At 53.1% G+C, this 17,691-nt stretch overlaps 1 protein-coding gene across 8 annotated transcripts in view; it reads right to left on the bottom strand.

Annotated features, from left to right (window-relative positions):
* UNC13A (unc-13 homolog A) overlaps positions 1–17,691 on the bottom strand; it is a 61,417-nt gene that overhangs the window by 23,245 nt on the left and 20,481 nt on the right. For all 8 annotated transcript variants that reach the window (XM_038566890.1, XM_038566894.1, XM_038566896.1 and 5 more), the window contains 17 exons: positions 17,325–17,532; positions 13,062–13,601; positions 12,718–12,826; positions 10,303–10,349; positions 7,480–7,558; positions 7,313–7,318; positions 6,793–6,864; positions 6,256–6,475; positions 5,547–5,774; positions 4,495–4,636; positions 4,201–4,370; positions 3,474–3,589; positions 2,239–2,402; positions 1,689–1,839; positions 984–1,052; positions 361–450; positions 9–143 (listed from right to left, as the gene is read on the bottom strand). In XM_038566890.1, coding sequence (XP_038422818.1) covers positions 9–143; positions 361–450; positions 984–1,052; positions 1,689–1,839; positions 2,239–2,402; positions 3,474–3,589; positions 4,201–4,370; positions 4,495–4,636; positions 5,547–5,774; positions 6,256–6,475; positions 6,793–6,864; positions 7,313–7,318; positions 7,480–7,558; positions 10,303–10,349; positions 12,718–12,826; positions 13,062–13,601; positions 17,325–17,532 — 2,546 coding nt within the window. The remainder of the gene's footprint in view (positions 1–8; positions 144–360; positions 451–983; positions 1,053–1,688; positions 1,840–2,238; positions 2,403–3,473; positions 3,590–4,200; positions 4,371–4,494; positions 4,637–5,546; positions 5,775–6,255; positions 6,476–6,792; positions 6,865–7,312; positions 7,319–7,479; positions 7,559–10,302; positions 10,350–12,717; positions 12,827–13,061; positions 13,602–17,324; positions 17,533–17,691) is intronic.

Genomic DNA, 17,691 nt, shown 5'->3' with positions numbered 1-17,691 from the left:
GTCCTTACCGGGTCTGTCTGGTACTCCCGACTGTAGAGTTCATGACAGTTGTTGAAGATGTATTCATAAGTAGAGTTGAGGCAGGCTTTCACACAGTCTTTCACCACCTGGCTGGCTCGGGGTGGGCTCTGGAGTTCTTGCACCTAGAGGGAGGGAAACAGGCACAAGTTGGCCCGTCTGGGACAGGAGGACCCAGGAAGTGGCTACAAGTGGTTATGAGTTTAAGGAAATGTAGCAGCATGAAAGCAGAGGGTCATTGAAAAAGGGCACTACTCTCCAGGTGAAATGTTGCTTGATTAGGAGCTAAGAGTGCTAGAAAATGCCCCTCAGGGGGCTAATGGGACTGGGTCTCCTTCTTACCTTCATCCGAAAGAAGGTGATGCTGGTGAGAAGGTCCACAGTGGATTTGAGGTCCTGGAGTCTCTCTGGGCTGCTGGCTGGGAAGTTATTCTGTTGGAAGGGAGAAGAGGGGTAAGATTATGGAAGAAGGCTGGGTGGGGTAGTAGTGTTTTAGGGGAAACACAAGAGCCCCCCCCTCCCGCCAAGTTTCAGGAAATATGTGAAGGTCCATGAGAACATCTTGAAGCAACTGGGGGAGTCTGGTGGGGTAGCACTGTTTTAGGGGAAACACAAGAGCCCCCCCCCGCCAAGTTTCAGGAAATATGTGAAGGTCCATGAGAACATCTTGAAGCAACTGGGGGAGTCTGGTGGGGTAGCAGTGTTTTAGGGGAAATACAAGAGCCCCCCCAAGTTTCAGGAAATATGTGAAGGTCCATGAGAATATCTTGAAGCAACTGGGGGAGTCTGGTTGGATGTATCTAGCATGTTGGGCAGATGCTGCCCACATATGTGTACAAATGTCAAAGGAACACATTCCACATATTAATATGGGTCCTCCCATGTACACGCCTGATGGGAGCTCTCCCCAGTGGGCACACACATATGTGTAAAAGCAAGCAAGTCATCATGCATGCACTTCTTACCCGATACATGGAGAGGTCAATCCGCAGGGAGTTGTGCAGCTGGTCCAGGAGCTTGACAAAGCGCTCTTTCTGAGGAAGGAGAGGAGAAAGACGGATGGAAGCAGGGACATGGGGGTCAAGTGTAGCAGCTAAAAGTGGCTGCCATATTGGGTGAGTACTTACTATATACTAAGTGCCCCCCAACCACCATAGAACTGAACCCCTGTAATATTCATTTCCATTCTACAGAGGGGTAAATTGAGGCTTAGATAGGACAAGTGAGGGACCCCTGGGTGGCTCAGTGGTTTAGCGCCTGCGTTTGGCCAAGGGCATGATCCTGAAGTCACGGGATCGAGTCCCACATCGGGCTCCCGCATGGAGCCTGCTTCTCCCTCTGCCTGTGTCTCTGCCTCTCTCTCTGTCTGTGTCTCTCATGAATACATTAAAAGAAAGAAAAGAAAGAAAGAAAGAAAGAAAGAAAGAAAGAAAGAAAGAAAGAAAGAAAGAAAGAAAGAGAGAGAGAGAGAGAGAGAGAGAAGGAAGGAAGGAAGGAAGGAAGGAAGGAAGGAAGGAAGGAAGGAAGGAAGGAGGGAAGGAAGGACAAGTGGCTGGTGCAAAGTCACACAAAAAGTCAGGTCCAGATTGGAGACCAGGGAGTCACACAGGGTATGACCAGCACAGCGTTGGGCTCTCCCTCCTCCTGCAGCCCCGGTCTCTGGGACTGACCCCGAAGTTGGAGGCAGCAAAGCGGTCAGAGGCGGACACGTTGGTGGAGGCGGTGGTGTGCGCATAGTAGGCATTGATGTTGGCAAGCAGGGTGCTCATGACGGCGGGCACCCCAGGACACATGTACTTGGAGGAGAGGCAGGCAAAGTGGCTGGTGGGAGGGAATGGGAGAAATTAGGCCTGGCATCCAGCCAGGACAGGCAGTGATCCCCCCTCCCCCCAGAATACCTCCAAGACAGCATCTGTGAGTGGCCCCCTCTAACCTCCAAACCATTCTTTCTGGCAGATTGTTTTCCAAGTTTCTCTGTCTCCTCTATGGGTTGTCCTAGCTCTGCCTCTAACTCTGATTCTCACACTGTTATTTCAACTCCCAGAAGTGGTACTTTCCTAACCTCCAAGGGATTACAGAATGCCCACCACACCCACACCCTCTTTGGATCCTTCTCCCAAGAACCCTTCCACCACTAGGTCTGCCAGTGTTTACTTGGTGACCCCCTCACCCCAGTTTCCTGCACCTTGCCCTCATGTCCACCCCAGCCTGCAGCCTCACGTCATGGCTTGGTAGATGGACTCGACGCCATAGCGCATGGCAAATTCATCCACAATCTCCTGCGCTGTCTCATCATAGTAAACCTTCCAGGCGTCGTCACCCTTGGCATCTGGGATCTTCACAACCCCATTGTTCTGCACGTCTGTCACGAAGTGGAACAGGTTCTGCCACCAAGAGGGAGAAGGCATCATGGAGAGTGCATTGAGGCACAAGGGGTTAGAAAGATCCCAGGTCCAGGGCAGCTTACATCACCCATACACTTATTCATTAATTTATTCATCTACTCTTTCATCCATCCACCACCCACCAATTCATTCAACTACCAAAAATTTCACCCATCCACTCACTCATCCTTGTAACACTTTAACCATACAACCATCCATCTGTCCACCCACCTACCCACCTATCCATCTATCTATCCATCTACTCATTCACCCATTGATCCAGCTACCCCCAAATCCACCTGTCCACTCCTCTATCCTTTCATCCAACCATCCTTTTATCCATCCATCCACCCACCCATCTATTTAAACTTCCATCTGTCTGCCTGCCCATTCATCCACTCATCCACCCACCCACCATTCATCTACCCAAAACTTCATCCATGCACTAATCCTCCCTTCTAATAATCCAACCACCATCCATCCATTCCATATATCTACCCACAACTTAATCTGTCCATTCAGCAATTAACCCATCCAACTATCCATCTCCTATTTATCTACCCATCAATTTATCCATCCATCCATCCATCCATCCATCCATTCATCTGACATCTATTTTTCCACCCAACTACCAATCCAACCACCCCCAAATTTACTCATCCATCCATCTATACTTCCAATAGTTCAACCACACATCTATCCATCCACTTATCCTTTTAACCACTCATCATCTATTTGTCCATTTAATCATTTATTCATTCAACAAACTGAGTTCTCTCCAGAGGCCCCCTGTTCGGGTCTGGGACAGATGGAAGGCCTGGAGCTGGGTAGTGAGAGTCTGGCTAGAGGTCAGGGAAGGCTTCCCAGAGGAGGCAGCCCTGAAACTAGACGGATGGGGGGGTAGTTTTCCAGGCAGAAGGAATGGCATGGGGGACAGTCTTGGAGGCCCAGGGAGTGTAGATGGTGTGGCTGGAAAGAGGAAAGTGGGGCTAGGGCAGGCAGAAATGGCAAGTGGGGGCAATGTGGGAGATCTTGTGAGCTTTGAAGGCAGGGAGGAGTGGTGGGCCTCACCTCGTGCAGACAAGTGTACTGGACATGGTAGGGGGCCACCTTTTCCTCCCCTTTGATCTCCACACTGATGTGTAGCCGGATGGCACCCGATACAGCGGATTTGTCAGTCCGCTTGTCTGCAGAACAGAAAGGAGTGGCTGCATCAGAACTTTCCAATCTGGGCCTGGGATATTTTAATGTATGCATGACTGTAGCCCTCCTGGACTCCCTGAGATTAAGACCTGGGTAACTTCTCAGATTGGCTTTCTAGGCTTGTGCCTCTCCCATTAGCCTAGAATTCGCTAGGCCCTGTCTCTTCCTTCAACTAGGACTCCAGATCTTTCTTCCTTGCTCAGGTCAAATTCCTGAGTCCTCATCTTCCTCTTTAACCAGGAGCCCTAGACCCTGCTTCTCCCCCCCCAGACTGGGCTCTCAGGCCCTGCCTCTCCCATTAGATCAAGATCTGCAGAGTCCACTCATCTTAGACAGGGTTCCTGGGCTGGAGCCTCTCTCCTCAGACTAGGATCCTCAGGTCTTGCTTTCTGCCCCATCAGATTGGGTTCACAGACCCTGCCTCTTCCATCAGACTGGGCCTCACAGTCCTTGTCTCCCACATCAGATTGGGATTCATAGACGCTGCCTCCCTCTTCAGACTGGGCTCCTAGACTAATTCCTCCTGACCCTGGTTTCCCTTTTTGGCTCTCTGGAACACCCTCCCTGTCCCTTGCAGAACACCACCCATGCTCACCCAGGTTGTACCACACGTCCATCTCGCCGCTGAGTGTCCGCACCTCGATGATCGTCTGTCCCAGGAAGTCATCAGATTCCCTCTTAAACCGCTGCTTCACACGGGATTTGATGTCATCATCCTCATCCCAGACCCGCACCTTGATTCGGTCTGAGGAGTTGTGACATTCACTGCAGGGTGGGGGGAGGCAGAGGCTGGAGTCAGGTGGCCGGCATACACTGCTCTTGGAGCCCCCTGCAGCTGCCCCAGCAGAGAGCTCCGCCGAGGGGGCCAGGGGTTTAACCAGGCACTTACAAGTGGAAGTTCTCCTCCCACACAGGGTTCAGGTTCCCATAGATAGTTTTTGTCCGTTTCTTGGTCTTCCCAACCTGGACAGTGACATAGGGGTCGCTGGATCCTGTCTTGTCCTTTGCCTGCAAACCCTGGGCACAGACCACTGTAAGACACAAACGACAAATACAAATATGAGCTCAAGGAGTGACACATGCTGAGAACAGTCACTGCCATGGGCTTCAGGCTGCTTACTGGGGACACCTGTGACATGGCTTGAGGGCTTTGTTCTGATCAAAGGAGTCCATGGGGACACCCACAAGACGTGAAGGGCATGGTAGAGAGTTAACACTCAAGGAGCCCTCAGCTGATGCAGAATGCGAAGGTGCCCCAGGGTCACTCCGAGGTAGGACATTCTATACATTGTCCTGAAATCTCCAGCAGGACTGAGCTTACAGTTGCTCAGGAGTCACCTGTTTACTGGTGTCCCCTGCAGGGCTCCTTCCCTTCCTGCTCCCAGACTCATGTCTCCACTAGCACTGCGGCTTCCTGGGGCCACCTCCTGGATATCCATCTGCCCTGAAATCCTCATCTCGAGGTCTGCTTTCAGGGAAATTTGAATGAGGTTGGGCATGGATAAACAGCCTAAGACTCCCACCCCTGGGCAGGACCACTCCACTGTGTGAGCTCCACACTGTCCCCCAGTGGTCCCCGGGGGGAACTGAGCCCCAATCCTCCACAGCATTGCCTGATCATTGGCACCCTGTATGGGTCTCCTTCCCTCCCAGGCTCACTTCTCAACTCCCATGGCATCACCCCCAAATAAACAATGTGCCCTCAATTCCTCTTTTTGGGGTCTGATTCTGGGAAGGCACCAACCAAGACTCATCCAGACAGAGTGTCATGCACTCACATTTGGAGGCATTCATGCCCACCCACGCTGTGAGCACACTCACTTATGGACATGGGAAAAGACATGGACACATTCGAGTACACTCAGCAAAGGAGCCATAGGAGGACGCACAGGGGACTGAGAAGAAGGGAGCCTGTGGCCACCCCAGCCCCCGCGGCCTCACCAGTGATGCTGATCTTGGCCGACCACTTGGATGTGCCGTCCAGCACGCTCTGCTTGACCGCCTTCATCTGCTGTGTATGCGCGGTCTTGGTCACGGCGAAGATCTCCTGGATGAGCTCGAAGATCTCAGGTTTGTTGCGCTCCCGGATCTTCATGCGGTCCTTGAGCACCATGATGATGTTCTGCGTGCGGTCCTCCGCCCCGTGCTTGGAGCTCTTTTCTGCAGCCCCTGCGGACGCACACAGCACTCACCGTCCAGAGCGCGCTCCCTCTCAGGAGCCAGAACCCCAACTCCCATTCCAGAGCTTCCTCGGCGGCATGGATTAAAGCGAAGGGTGCTTTAATCCATGGGGGCTCAGGTGACTCACCCTCACCCCAAAGCTGGAGCTGCTAGAGCTTTCTACTTGCTCTCTGAATCCTCTACCCCTCCACCCTTCAGTCCCCCCTGCCTAGACCTCGCCCCTTCGGCGACTCCTCCCCCCACTCTGAACCCCCTTCCTCGGGAGCCAACCCTAACCCTAACCCAATTTTCTCCAGGGGAACCGCTGACTCTCAGTAAGGCCATCCCTTGCAGGTTAGCTAGCTCCTGGGTCCCGCCCCGCCCCTCTCGGACCCTGTCACATCCCTTACCCCCTCTTCCCCACAATCCTGCAGCCAGGAAGCCCCGCCCCCACCTCCGCGGGGCCCCGCCCCTCCAGCCCAGCGCTCACGCTGCAGGCAATCTGCGTTGAGCAGGTCCTGGCACTTCTCGTGGCACTTGACCCCGCACTCGGTGCAGCGCATGCCCTGCCGCGCGATGCCCCACAGCAGCCCCTCGCACTCGTAGCAGTAGGTGGGCGTGGTGGCCGTCCACACCTCGAAGTTGTGCGGCGTCGTGCAGGAGATGGGATAGATTAAGGCTTGCAGGGTCTTCTTGTAAACGTGGTTTTTCTGAGGGGAGGGAGGGGGGCGGCGTGGGGCTCTGTCCTGCCTCGCGCTCATCCCCTTGCTGAGTATAGTCAAGTCTCAGTCCCTCCCCCTGCCCCCAGGCTGTGGGACCACGGCTCCCTGCACAGATCGAGTTGGCAAGATGTTGTACAACCCAATTCTGGAAACCAGACTCTGGAGAGCGAGGAATGCGCGTCTCTACCACACTCTCCTCCTCCTCCTCCTCCTCCTCCTCCTCCTCCTCCTCCTCCTCCTCCTCCTCCAGGAGCCCCCAGCCCAGCCCAGCCCTCAACCAGTGGAATGGGAGGCCCCTCACGCACCAGCTCTTCGTTGTTCAAAGTGCTGGAGGCCAAGGCTGAGGTGATGCCTGCTTTTCTGGACTGGACCAGGGACTGGGGCAGGGAGATCATCCAGGGAGTCACAGGGGTCGATTCACACCCAAGGGGTTGTCACCACAAGCAGAATCCACAGCCACAGTTTGGGGCCACAGCCGCGAATAGGAAAAACAGGTCAGAGCAGCAGGAGCAGAACCAGGAAAGAATTGGAAAGTTTTACAGGTTCTGGGTTAGAAGTGTGCAGCCTCACACCCCTGACTCACCCATCCCCCACCAGACTCAAGAGCTGCACTTGGCATGATTGCCAGCCACAGAACAAAACTACCAGCCACCCCATGAACCAAGGTCAGGGATCACCTGCTCTCTCCCCCACCCATAAACTTTAGGATATGGAGGGTCCTTCTCCCCAAAACCCATGGGTTGGGGCCAGTTGAAAGATCCTAGTGGCAGGGTGGGTGGTCTGGGGAAGAGATGGAGATTGGAGGCCCAGGTTACCATCACTCACCATGGCCTAAGGTGTCCGTGCAGCAGATAGGGTAGAAATCAGATTACATTAGTTCCAGAGAACACTTTGCCAGCTCCCAGTCCCAGGCCTGCCATGGGCAGTTGTATAGGTTGAGCACTGCTATGGCAGTCCTCCTCTGCTGGGGGAGGAGAGGGCCAGGGGCTCACCAGGTCGCTCACGAGTGGAATGGGCTTCCTCTTGCGGATGTCTGGCATGCTGTCAATGATGATGAGGCCACCTCCAGGGCTGCAACACACACAGGATGTCAAGAACCCAGGCTTCCCTCTTCCTCCAATAGACATCACTTGAGGCCCGGACATCACTTGATCTCCCCCAGGATTAATCGTATTTCCGGAAAAGATCCATTTAAGTCCCCCCCCACTAACCTCACAATGTGGACTTATTTGGAAGTGGGGTCATCGCAGATATAATTAGTTAAGATGAGGTCATCCTAGAGTAGGTGGGCCCCTTATCCAGTACAACTGGTGTCTTTATAAAAAGGGAGATGGCAATGTGACAAGAGACAGAGATTAGAGTGACACATTTACAAACCAAGGAACCCTGAGGATTGCCAGCAGTTACCAGCAGCTAGCAAGGCAAAGACGGGTTCTCCCCTACAGGTGTCAGAGGGAGTGTGGGCCAGCCAACAACTCGACTTTGGAATTCTGATCTCCAGAACTATAAGAGAATCTATTTCTGTTTTTCTATTTTATTTATTTATTCATGAGAGACACAGATTGAGAGAGGCAGAGACACAGGCAGAGGAAGATGCAGGCTCCACGCATGGAGCCCGATGTGGGACTCGATCTGGGACTCCGGAATCACACCCTGAGCCAAAGGCAGACACTCAACCGCTGAGCCACCCAGGAGTCCCTATTTCTGTTGTTTTAAGCTATTCATTTGTGATAGTTTGTCCTAGTGGCCCTAGGAGATGAAGACACTGGACACCAGCTTCCTCATCTGGGAAACGGGAGATGACGCAGTTGCCCACGTTTTGTTTTTTTAATTTGTTAAAAAATTTGTTCACAGAGACACAGAGAGAGAAGCAGAAACATAGACAGAGGGAGAAGTAGCTCCCTGCCAGAAGCCCAATGCGTGACTCGATCCCAGGACCCCGGATCACGACCTGAGCCAAAGGCAGACACGCTCAACCACTGAGCTACCCAGGTGCCCCAGTTGCCCAAGTTGAATGAAAATTTGAATTAAAGCAAATCTAAATAATATACTAAAATATTCATGAAGTCTTTTCCTCTGCTCAAAATTGGAAATAGGTATGTAGATTTACAATCTCCTGGGGGACACCTGGGTGGCTCAGCGGTTGAGCATCTGACTTTGGCTCAGGGCATGATAACAGGATCCGGGATCAAGTCCCGCATCCAGCTCCCTGCGGGGAGCCTGCTTCTCTCTCTGCCTCTCTCTCTCTCTCTCTTTGTCTCTCATGAATAAATAAAGCTTTAAAAATATATATAAATAGGGACGCCTGGGTAGCTCAGTGGTTGAGCATCTGCCTTCGGCCCAGGGCATGATCCTGAAGTCCCCAGGATCAAGTCCCACATCAGGCTCCCTGGATGGAGCCTGCTTCCCCCTCTGCCTGTGTCTCCGCCTCTCTCTGTGTGTCTCTCATGAGTAAATAAACAAAATCTTTAAAATATATATAAATAAATAATAAATAAAATCTATTCTGGAACGGGACGCCTGGGTGGCTCAGTCGATTAAGCATCTGCCTTCGGCTCAGGTCATGATCCCCAGACGTCGGGCTCCCTGCTCAGCGGAGAGTCTGCTTGTCTCTCTCCCCGACCCCTCATGCTCGCTCTCTCCTTCTCTCTCTCAGATAAATAAATGAAATTTTAAAATCTATTCTGGAAGGAGTGACTTCAAAGCTCATGGGAACAAGGGAGCTGGAAATGTGCGCTGTTGCCTCTTGGCAGTGTTGGCGTAGCTGGTGGATCTGAATGAGCCCTGCGGCGGAGGCCACTGTGGCCTGTACAAATTCACTTTACTGAGAGGTGCTCTCATCCCAAAGAAGTTTCAGGGGTGGCTCCTCTCCAGAAGCTTCCCATGGGCCGGTGAGAGAAGTGCCTGGCAGCCAATGACTCTGGACAAGCCCTGGGGTGCTACTTACGTGCCAGAGCTCCCTGCAGAATCAGGCAGAGGCACAGTGACTCCTGAACGACATCTGTGCTTGGCTGCTCCCCCTGCCTCCCCCTGCCTCCCTCACACATTTCTCCTGAGGGCGCTTCTTCCATAAATCATGTGTGTATCCCCGTGTCGGTCCCTGCTTCCGGGGCTCCCCACCCAGCACACCTGCTCATCTGGGAGTCACACACAGCTTGTGTCTCCGCGCCTCTGTGTGCAGAGGACGTACAAGGGAAGGCGGTCACCCTCCTGCTGCTAATTTTAAAACATTAGTGGAATTTAAAAATATCTTTCACATCTTCTAACCTCACCACTCAGATGCTGAAGGAAAAGAAAGCCCCGAAAATTAGAAACTTAAGAAGTCAGATATGACAAAATGCTCCATGGAAGCCCAAATGGTTCTCATTAAAGACCCAGCAACCACAGCGATGATCTGGGATATTTAAAAACCGGAATCAAAGCAAAAAATGCACTCCAGGATTACAGAGGTATTGCCGCCGGAAATAGGCTCCTCCTTTATCTTATATTTATTTCTAGGGGAGAATGGTCTTGAGTAATACAAGCGGCTGGGGTGAGGCATGTACCTCTTTGGACTCAGTTTCCCCACCCGTAAAATAGGAGTAGCCGGCCTCCCGTGGGTGTGTTATGAGGATTCAATGTGTCACTGTCTTTGGCTTCTGTCTATAGTGAATGTCTTAGGATAGAGGCACATTATTTCACCTGACCTGTCACTCAGTCTGTCCCCTGTCTAAATGGAACCCCTTGCTGCCCTCATGGGGCAGAGGCTATGAGGTAAAGCAGTCTCAAGCTCTAGGTTCAAAAGTTTCTTCTACCCCCACAATTCCATTACTCACCCGCCTTTGAACCACAGCGATTTAGACATTTCTCCTTCTCCTCGGGCCTGTGGGACAGACAGATATGATCAGTGTGACAGCCTCTCCTCAGGCCAGACTAGGCTCCCCACCCACTTTTGTCTCCCCTTTGGGCTGGGTCCTAGTCCTCATTGTGTGTTCTTAAGCTTTCTCTGGGCCTCAGTTTGTCCATCTGTAAAATAGGGAGAGAAGAGCACCTCTTTATCACCAATCTCAGTAGAATTCGGTCTCCTTGTCTATCAGAACGGGGAGGTGTTGGTATCAACTCCAACAAGAGCTCCTGCTCTCTATTCCTGGGATTCTCCGGGGCTGACTCAAACACTCATAATAGTGTCATTCTTCCAGCCTCACCTGCTCATCTGATCTCAGACCCCAGGGCCTTTGCCTGAACTGTGCTAGCTTTTTTTTTTTTTTTTAAGATTTATTTATTTATTCAAGAGAGAGGCAGAGACATAGGCAGAGGAAGAAGTAGGCTCCCTGCGGGGAGCCGATGCAGGACTTGATCCCAGGACCCCAGGATCATGCCCTGAGCCAAAGGCAGATGCTCAACCGCTGCACCACCCAGGTGTCCCTGTGCTAGCTCTTTATATGCCCTCCCACCTACTGCACCTGACCAGCTTCCATTTATCATTCGGATCTCAGTGTAGACCCAGGGCTGACTCCCCCACCTCCTATATAACTAAAGGGTGGCAGGGTGATGGAAGAGTGGGAGGGGTCCAGCTCTCTCTTCTGAAGTATCATTGAAGTATTTTGGGTATCACCTCCTCCAGGAAGTTTTCCTGTCTTGGAATAGCTTTACACCCCTTCTGTGAAACCCAGAGGGCTGCCCATGTTTATTTATTTATTTATTGTCATATTACTGATTTCATTACAAGGGTAGCTGCTGTTTTTTTCACTTAATTTGCTGACTTAAAGTTATTCAACAGACTTTATGCTGTGTTTTCTTTTCTCCCCTTTGCATTTAGAATCATGTGAACCTATTATTTAGTTAAAAAATATAATTCTGGGTTTTTTAAAAAAGATATTTTTATTTATTTGACAGAGAGATAGAGAGAGCCAGAGAGCACAGGCAGGAGGAATGGCAGAGGGAGAAAGAGAAGCAGGCTCCCCACTGAGCAGGGAGCCTGATGCAGGACTCGATCCCAGTACCCTGGGGTCATAACCTGAGCCGAAGACAGATACTTAATTGACTGAGCCACCCAGGTACCCCTAAAATTCAGTTTTAAAACATAAATTAAGAAAAAACATAAGAAATTTGGGGCATCTGGATGGCTCAGTGGGTTAAGCGTCTGCCTTTGGCTCAGATCATGATCCCTGGATCCTGAGATGGATCCTGGGATGGATCCCTGCTTAGCAGAGAGCCTGCTTCTCCCTCTCTTCCCTGCTCATGCTGTCACTATCTCTGTCGCTAACTCTGTCGCTATCTCTGTCACCATCTCTGTCTCTCCCTCAAATTAATAAATAAAATCTTTAAAAAAGTAAGAAATTTGACTTGAAATTTCTGTGGCTTTGATGTTTGATGGTCTAGGACTTTGGGAGTTTATTTAGAACCTCCTATTGCCACCCCCACCCTAGTTTGGAAGGTCCCCTTGCATAAGGGCACTGTTCTGGCGCCAACCCAGGGTGGCTTGAGCAACTGAAGAGATATATGAATGGCCTCAATCTTCCTGCCCATCTGAGCAGTCACCCTGACCCTAACGCTAATCTTTCACTTAATTTCTTCTCTGACCAGACCGCAGACCTTTCCCCAACCCTGACACTGGCACCCAATGTGACCCAGGCATGGATTCCTCCCCCTAACACCAATTTTAACCCTGACCTCTGATCTAGGACTGCTGCCCTAACTCTGACCTCTATTCCTATCCCTAACTGCTACCCCTATCCATGAACTTGACCTCTGAATGGCTGTAACTATGACCTGGCTCCAGGTTCCAGCTCACCTCTTCTTTCCCACTCAGAATTCCAGCATGGCATGGGGGAGGCTGGGCTGGGCCTTGGTGGGGGCAACTAGTTGGGGAAGAGGACAGGCAGGCTTGGGTGAGAACAGACGAAGCCAAGGTGTAGCTAGGGCCAGGGAGGGGTCCGATCGGACAGAGGCTGGGCCAGGAATGGGGGGACGACTAGGACGGTGTGGGTGGGGCCAGGTGGGCGTGGGCGGAGCCATGGAAAGCCCAGAGTGGGGCATGGGAGTGGGCGTGGCCAAGCCCTCCGTGGGCGTGTCATGGGTCGTGTGGGCGGGGCCTGGGAAAGGACCAGAGCGGGTGGATGATGGGCGTGTTGGAGAAGTGGGAGCACTGATCCCCTACCCCCCACCTCACCCCCCCACCCCCCCACCCCGACCCCGCACGGGTGTGGGCGGGCATGGGCCTGACCCCGGGGGCGGCTGCTTTCACTCACCTCCTGCAGCTGCAGCCGCACTTTGTTGAAGGCTCGAAGCCAGTTGGCCTTGGCCCTGGACATGGAGTCCTGACCCTCCTGGCCTTCCTCATCCTCTCGTCGCCTGAAACTGGGGCAAGGGGCGTCGTGAGGCTCTGGGAACGGCCCTCCCTTGACCTTCCGCCCTCCGAGTGACATCAGGCCCTCCGTGGCCTCTCTGGCCCTTCCCCTGTGATGGGCCTCAGTACCCCTTCCGCTCCCCAACCCATGACCCCGTGGCAAACTCCCCTCCACTCCCCAGGTCCATGCTGACCCCATCGCAGCACCGCTGACCCCGCGACAGCCCCTCGGTCCCCTCTCACTACCTCTCCTCGGACTTGGGGGGTTCCGGCTCAGGTGCCCGCTCAGCTGTGGGCACCTCCTCCGGTGCCGCTGGTTCAGGGGCCGCCTTGGCCACGTCGTGGGCCTCAGCAGGTACAGCCGGAGCCTTCTCCTCCTCCTCAGATGCCGCCTGCGGGAGGCTGACACGCTTGAAGTCCTTGGGCTCAGCCACGGCCACCTCTTCACGCTGGGTGTAGCTACCTATGTCATCAGGCACCTCTTCCTCCTCCTCCAGCTCCTCCTCATCCTCGGGCAGCTCCTCCTCCTCCTCCAGGAAGTCCTCCAGATCCTCGTCCAGCTCTTCGTCCAGTTCTTCGTCCAGCTCCTCCTCGTCCTGGTCCCAGCGCGGCGAGTCCTTGTGGTAGCTGACTGAGCTGTGGCAGGAGTGGTACGAGTCCCGGTCCCGCTCGTCCTCCAGCTCGGAGCCCTGCAGACTCTGCTCGTCGGGGTCGAAGTCCTCGCTCAGCTGCGAGCTGCCCTGGCTCAGTTCTCCCGAGGAGGCATAGCGGCTACTGCCAGTGGGGCTGTGGGGACGAGCCAGGGCTCAGCAGCGGAGGCACGGAGCCACCGCCTGACCCAGCCCCAGGCACACAGGTTCCGTCACCCAGACATCCACTCAGCATCGGTTAAGCACCTGCTGTGCACCAGGTTGTGCCTTAGGCACCGGGGGGTGGGGCTGGGGGGACACGGACACACAGCCATGAACAAAAGAAACAAAAACTCCTGGCATTTCCCGTCTGGAGGTACAGGCAGTAAACTGGAAGGGTGACATCAGTGATCACTGATGACCCACGGTGCCTCATCCTGTCCACGCACTGTGGAGGCTGCAAATGCTCCTCTCACATGCTGGGGACCCCACTCAGCACCCTCACCTCCAGTCTTTGGAGGCTTCGTGCTCCTGAAAATTCAACATGCCTCGCCTGGCTCCTGATGTCCCCAAACCTCAACCCGGTCCTCCTACCACCAAGCCTCCTCCATTCACCAGGGACCCATGCCTCCCTGCCTCCACTCCTTGCCTCCACCTCCACTCACAGCCCACCCTGCAGTCTAGCTCCTCGGCTCCACCTCAAAAACATTTGCAAAATGCAGCTACTGCCTGGCGCCTTGGGCCCCACCCTAGTCCAGGCTCTGCCACTTCCACCAGATGCAGCCCCAACGTCCACTCCTGCCCCCAACAGGACCTGCTTCCCATGGAACCACAGAGGAGCTTCTTGGAATCACAAGCACAATCGCATACCTCCCTGCCCCAAACCCCACTGTAGCTCCTTAGAGCCCTGGGAATAAAATCTGTGCCGTGCCCCACACCCAGTGTGGCCCAAACCCTCCAGCCTCCCAACCTCATCTCTCTCCGTGCTGCCTGCCCTCCCCTCTGCTCCAGCCACATCGGCTTTCTCACTGTTCCTCCAAAACCCTACACTCGTGCCCCCCTCTGGGCCTTTGCCCTGGCTGTGCTCTCTGCCAGGAACCCCTCTCCTCACCTGTTTTATCTGGCAAAATCCTTTGGTGCCCATCAAAATGTCACTTCTTTGAGAGAGTTTCCCCCACCCTCTGGCCAAGTCAGATCCTAATATGCCCCCTGGATCGTGCTGGACATGACTAGAAGAAACATCTATCTCTGCCTGAGTGTGGGCAGCGTGACACATGGGCCACCATGCATCCCTCTAATCTAATCATTCATTCAGTCACTCAACAGGCATCATTCCTTGTCTTAAATACTTACTCCACTCTCAGTGACTGGGACCTCTTTCCCAGTTCCAGGGATGCTGTGGAATCAAAAGGGGGTTTCTCCCTCTAGCCATTGTTTAGTAATTTATGAGTTTAGTTGATTGCTTTTTAGTGCCCATCCTTGTAGATGGCAGGAGACAGGTGGGGGATCAGCAGGTATTTCCTTGCTGGAAAGGACTCCAAGCTCTCTCTGCTGATGAATACCCCTGAGGTCCACCTGCAACCCTAGGCACCACAGAAATTGCCTCAGGTGTGGCTTTGGGTTCATCCTCGCAGTCTGGCTCTGACATACTGAGTCCCAACACAGCTCTCACCCCACTCGGATGCTTCCCCTGGCTCCCATGCCCCTGAGTTAGCCACCCAAGGGCCTTCTGCATGATCTGGCACCTCGAATCTCTCCAGTCTGTGACTGAGCGGTTTCCTCTGCCTGAAATTCCCTTCATCGGACTTCTCATTTATCCTTCAAGGACCATCTCCCAGGCGCCTTCCTCCAGGAAGCCCTCCCTACCCTTGCCCACTGTTATAGTGTCCATTCCTGTCCCTCCTTCCAGCCAAGCCTGACCTGTGGGTTGGGATATTTGTGTCTGGCCCTGTGTCCCCAGCCTCTCAGAACACCCAGCACCAGGCAGCACAGCCAGGATGCCCGGGAAGTGCAGCTTGAGTCACTCTCAGGGGAACGCAGGCTATTTCTGCCTCTGCATCTTCTCCTTCTGAAATGTCTCCCCTCATCCCTGTGTGGCTTGACCACAGCATGAGAGGAGGGGACTCCTCTTTCCCCAACCTTGCCCCCCCATTCCCTCCTAGGAATGCCCACAGTAGACAGACTCCTCCAACCAATCACTTCCTGGCACTTTCTCTGGGTCTGCTGCTAGGGTCATTCTCCAGCGCTTTTTCTCCAAAACAAGACTTTTCCTTCTTCTAAAAAGTTAATAGTTTATTAATATTTGATATCTTACTCTTAGCTATTTCCAACATGTTGAAACTTTGTTCCCATAATCGCTTATGTCAAAGCCAGCTCGAGTATGCGAATGAATGCGAGTGATGCTTTAGTGAAGGAAATGTATTCTTTGGGGAACAAATATTTTGGAAAAAGATCCACAGCCAAAAACCACACCAGGCCACTACTTGGTACCCAGTTGGTTCACCCTAAACACTAGTCCTGGGACACCTGGGTGGCTCAGTGGTTGAACATCTGCTTTCAGCTCAGGGTGTGATCCTGGGGTCTGGAATCCAGTCCCACATCGGGCTCCCCACAGAAGAGGCTTCTCCTTCTGCCTATGTCTCTGCCTCTCTCTGTGCGTCTCATGAATAAATAAATAAAATATTAAAAAAAATAAACACTGGTCCTTATGACTTATCAGCTGTTGTGACCTCAAACAAAGGACTTAACCTCTCTGTGCCTTGATTCTCCATCTGCCAAATAGGACTAATAGTATTCCCACTCAGAGAATTAAGTGAGATGACAAAGGGAAGGTGCGTTGGTCCAGCACTGGGCACATGGTTAGCTCCAAACGCCATTATTTGTGCTGTGTACCTAACGGTCACTGTGTAGCACTTTCAGACACCACCCTAAGTGGAATATTTACAAATATTCAAACTGCTTAATATCATGTTCGTCATCATTCTGTTTGGAAACCAGGGCTGGGGTGATCAGGTCAGCGAGGAGGGCCCGCACAAGAGTCAGCCTCTCAGGCTTGAGGACCAGCACCTGCACTGAGAGGTGCCATGGTCCATGAGCACCAGGGGACTCACCTACTGAACAGATCTAGGGACAGCCTACTTTCAAGGGACTAGTGATGATGTCTAGACTGAACAGGGGCAGCTCCAAGTCACCGTGCCCATGGCTCCCATTCAGAAACCCAGAGTCAGGCCATTAGGGAGGGCTGGGCAGGACCATGCCAGGACCACCAGCTGGCTGCTTGCTGGGCGTCCTTCCAACATCACTATGCTTCACCACCCTCCACGAATGTTCGTCTCTTCCTCCACCCACCCCTCCCCTGCCCAGTCAGAGAGCACACAGTGCCCTTAAAGGGAGCGCCAAGGCACCCCCATTTTCAGGGGCAGCTCTCAGGGGCCTTCTGACTTAGCCCTCTTTCTTCAGCCAAAACGGATCATCTTTTACCAAGCGTATGAGATTTTCTTACAAGATCAAGAGTAAAGAAAGGGCTCTATTAGGGCACCGGGGTGGCTCAATGGTTGAGCGTCTGCCTTTGGCTCAGGTCGTGATCCTGTGGTCCGGGGATCGAGTCCCGTATCAGGCTCCCCTCAGAGAGCCTGTTTTTCCCTCTGCCTGTGTCTCTGCCTCTCTCTCTGTGTCTCTCATAAATAAATAAATAACATCTTTAAAAAAGAAAGAAAGAAAGGGCTCTATTACCCACCAGAAAGTATGAATGCTGCTTTCCTAAACCCACTTACCTCCACCTCCAGCTTCCCTGGGTCCTCTACCCCTCTCTCCACTCTGGGGCCCAGAGCCAGATACACGCACATGCACACGCATCGATCCCCTTCTCCGCGGTGTTTACCTGAGGGCCCGTGGCTCGGAGAACTCCTCATAACTGTGCATGGAGTCACTGTAGGATTCCCGGGAACCCAGGGGTGGCGGGCGGACAGAGTACTGGTGGACTGAGGCATTGGGCTGGGATGTAGTGTAATAGGGTGGCGGGATGCTGTTGCTTGTCTCACTGCGATAGTCACTGTCACGATCGTCCACTGCACTGTCAGGGTCATCATCTAGAAGAGAGAGGAGGGGAGGGGAGAGAGTGAGGAGGGGAGGGAGAGAGAACACACAATGAAAGCCAATCCCAATCTCTCAGACTCCTCAGACTAGGGAAATCTTCAGTGGCTGCTAACCCAAGCAGGGGAATCTTGGCCAGAATGAATAAAAGACCT

This window comes from Canis lupus, chromosome 20, assembly GCF_011100685.1.
Source record: "Canis lupus familiaris isolate Mischka breed German Shepherd chromosome 20, alternate assembly UU_Cfam_GSD_1.0, whole genome shotgun sequence".
NCBI lineage: Eukaryota > Metazoa > Chordata > Mammalia > Carnivora > Canidae > Canis > Canis lupus.
The sequence above is the reverse complement of the archived record's forward strand: the minus strand, read 5'-3'. Positions and strand labels throughout refer to the sequence as shown.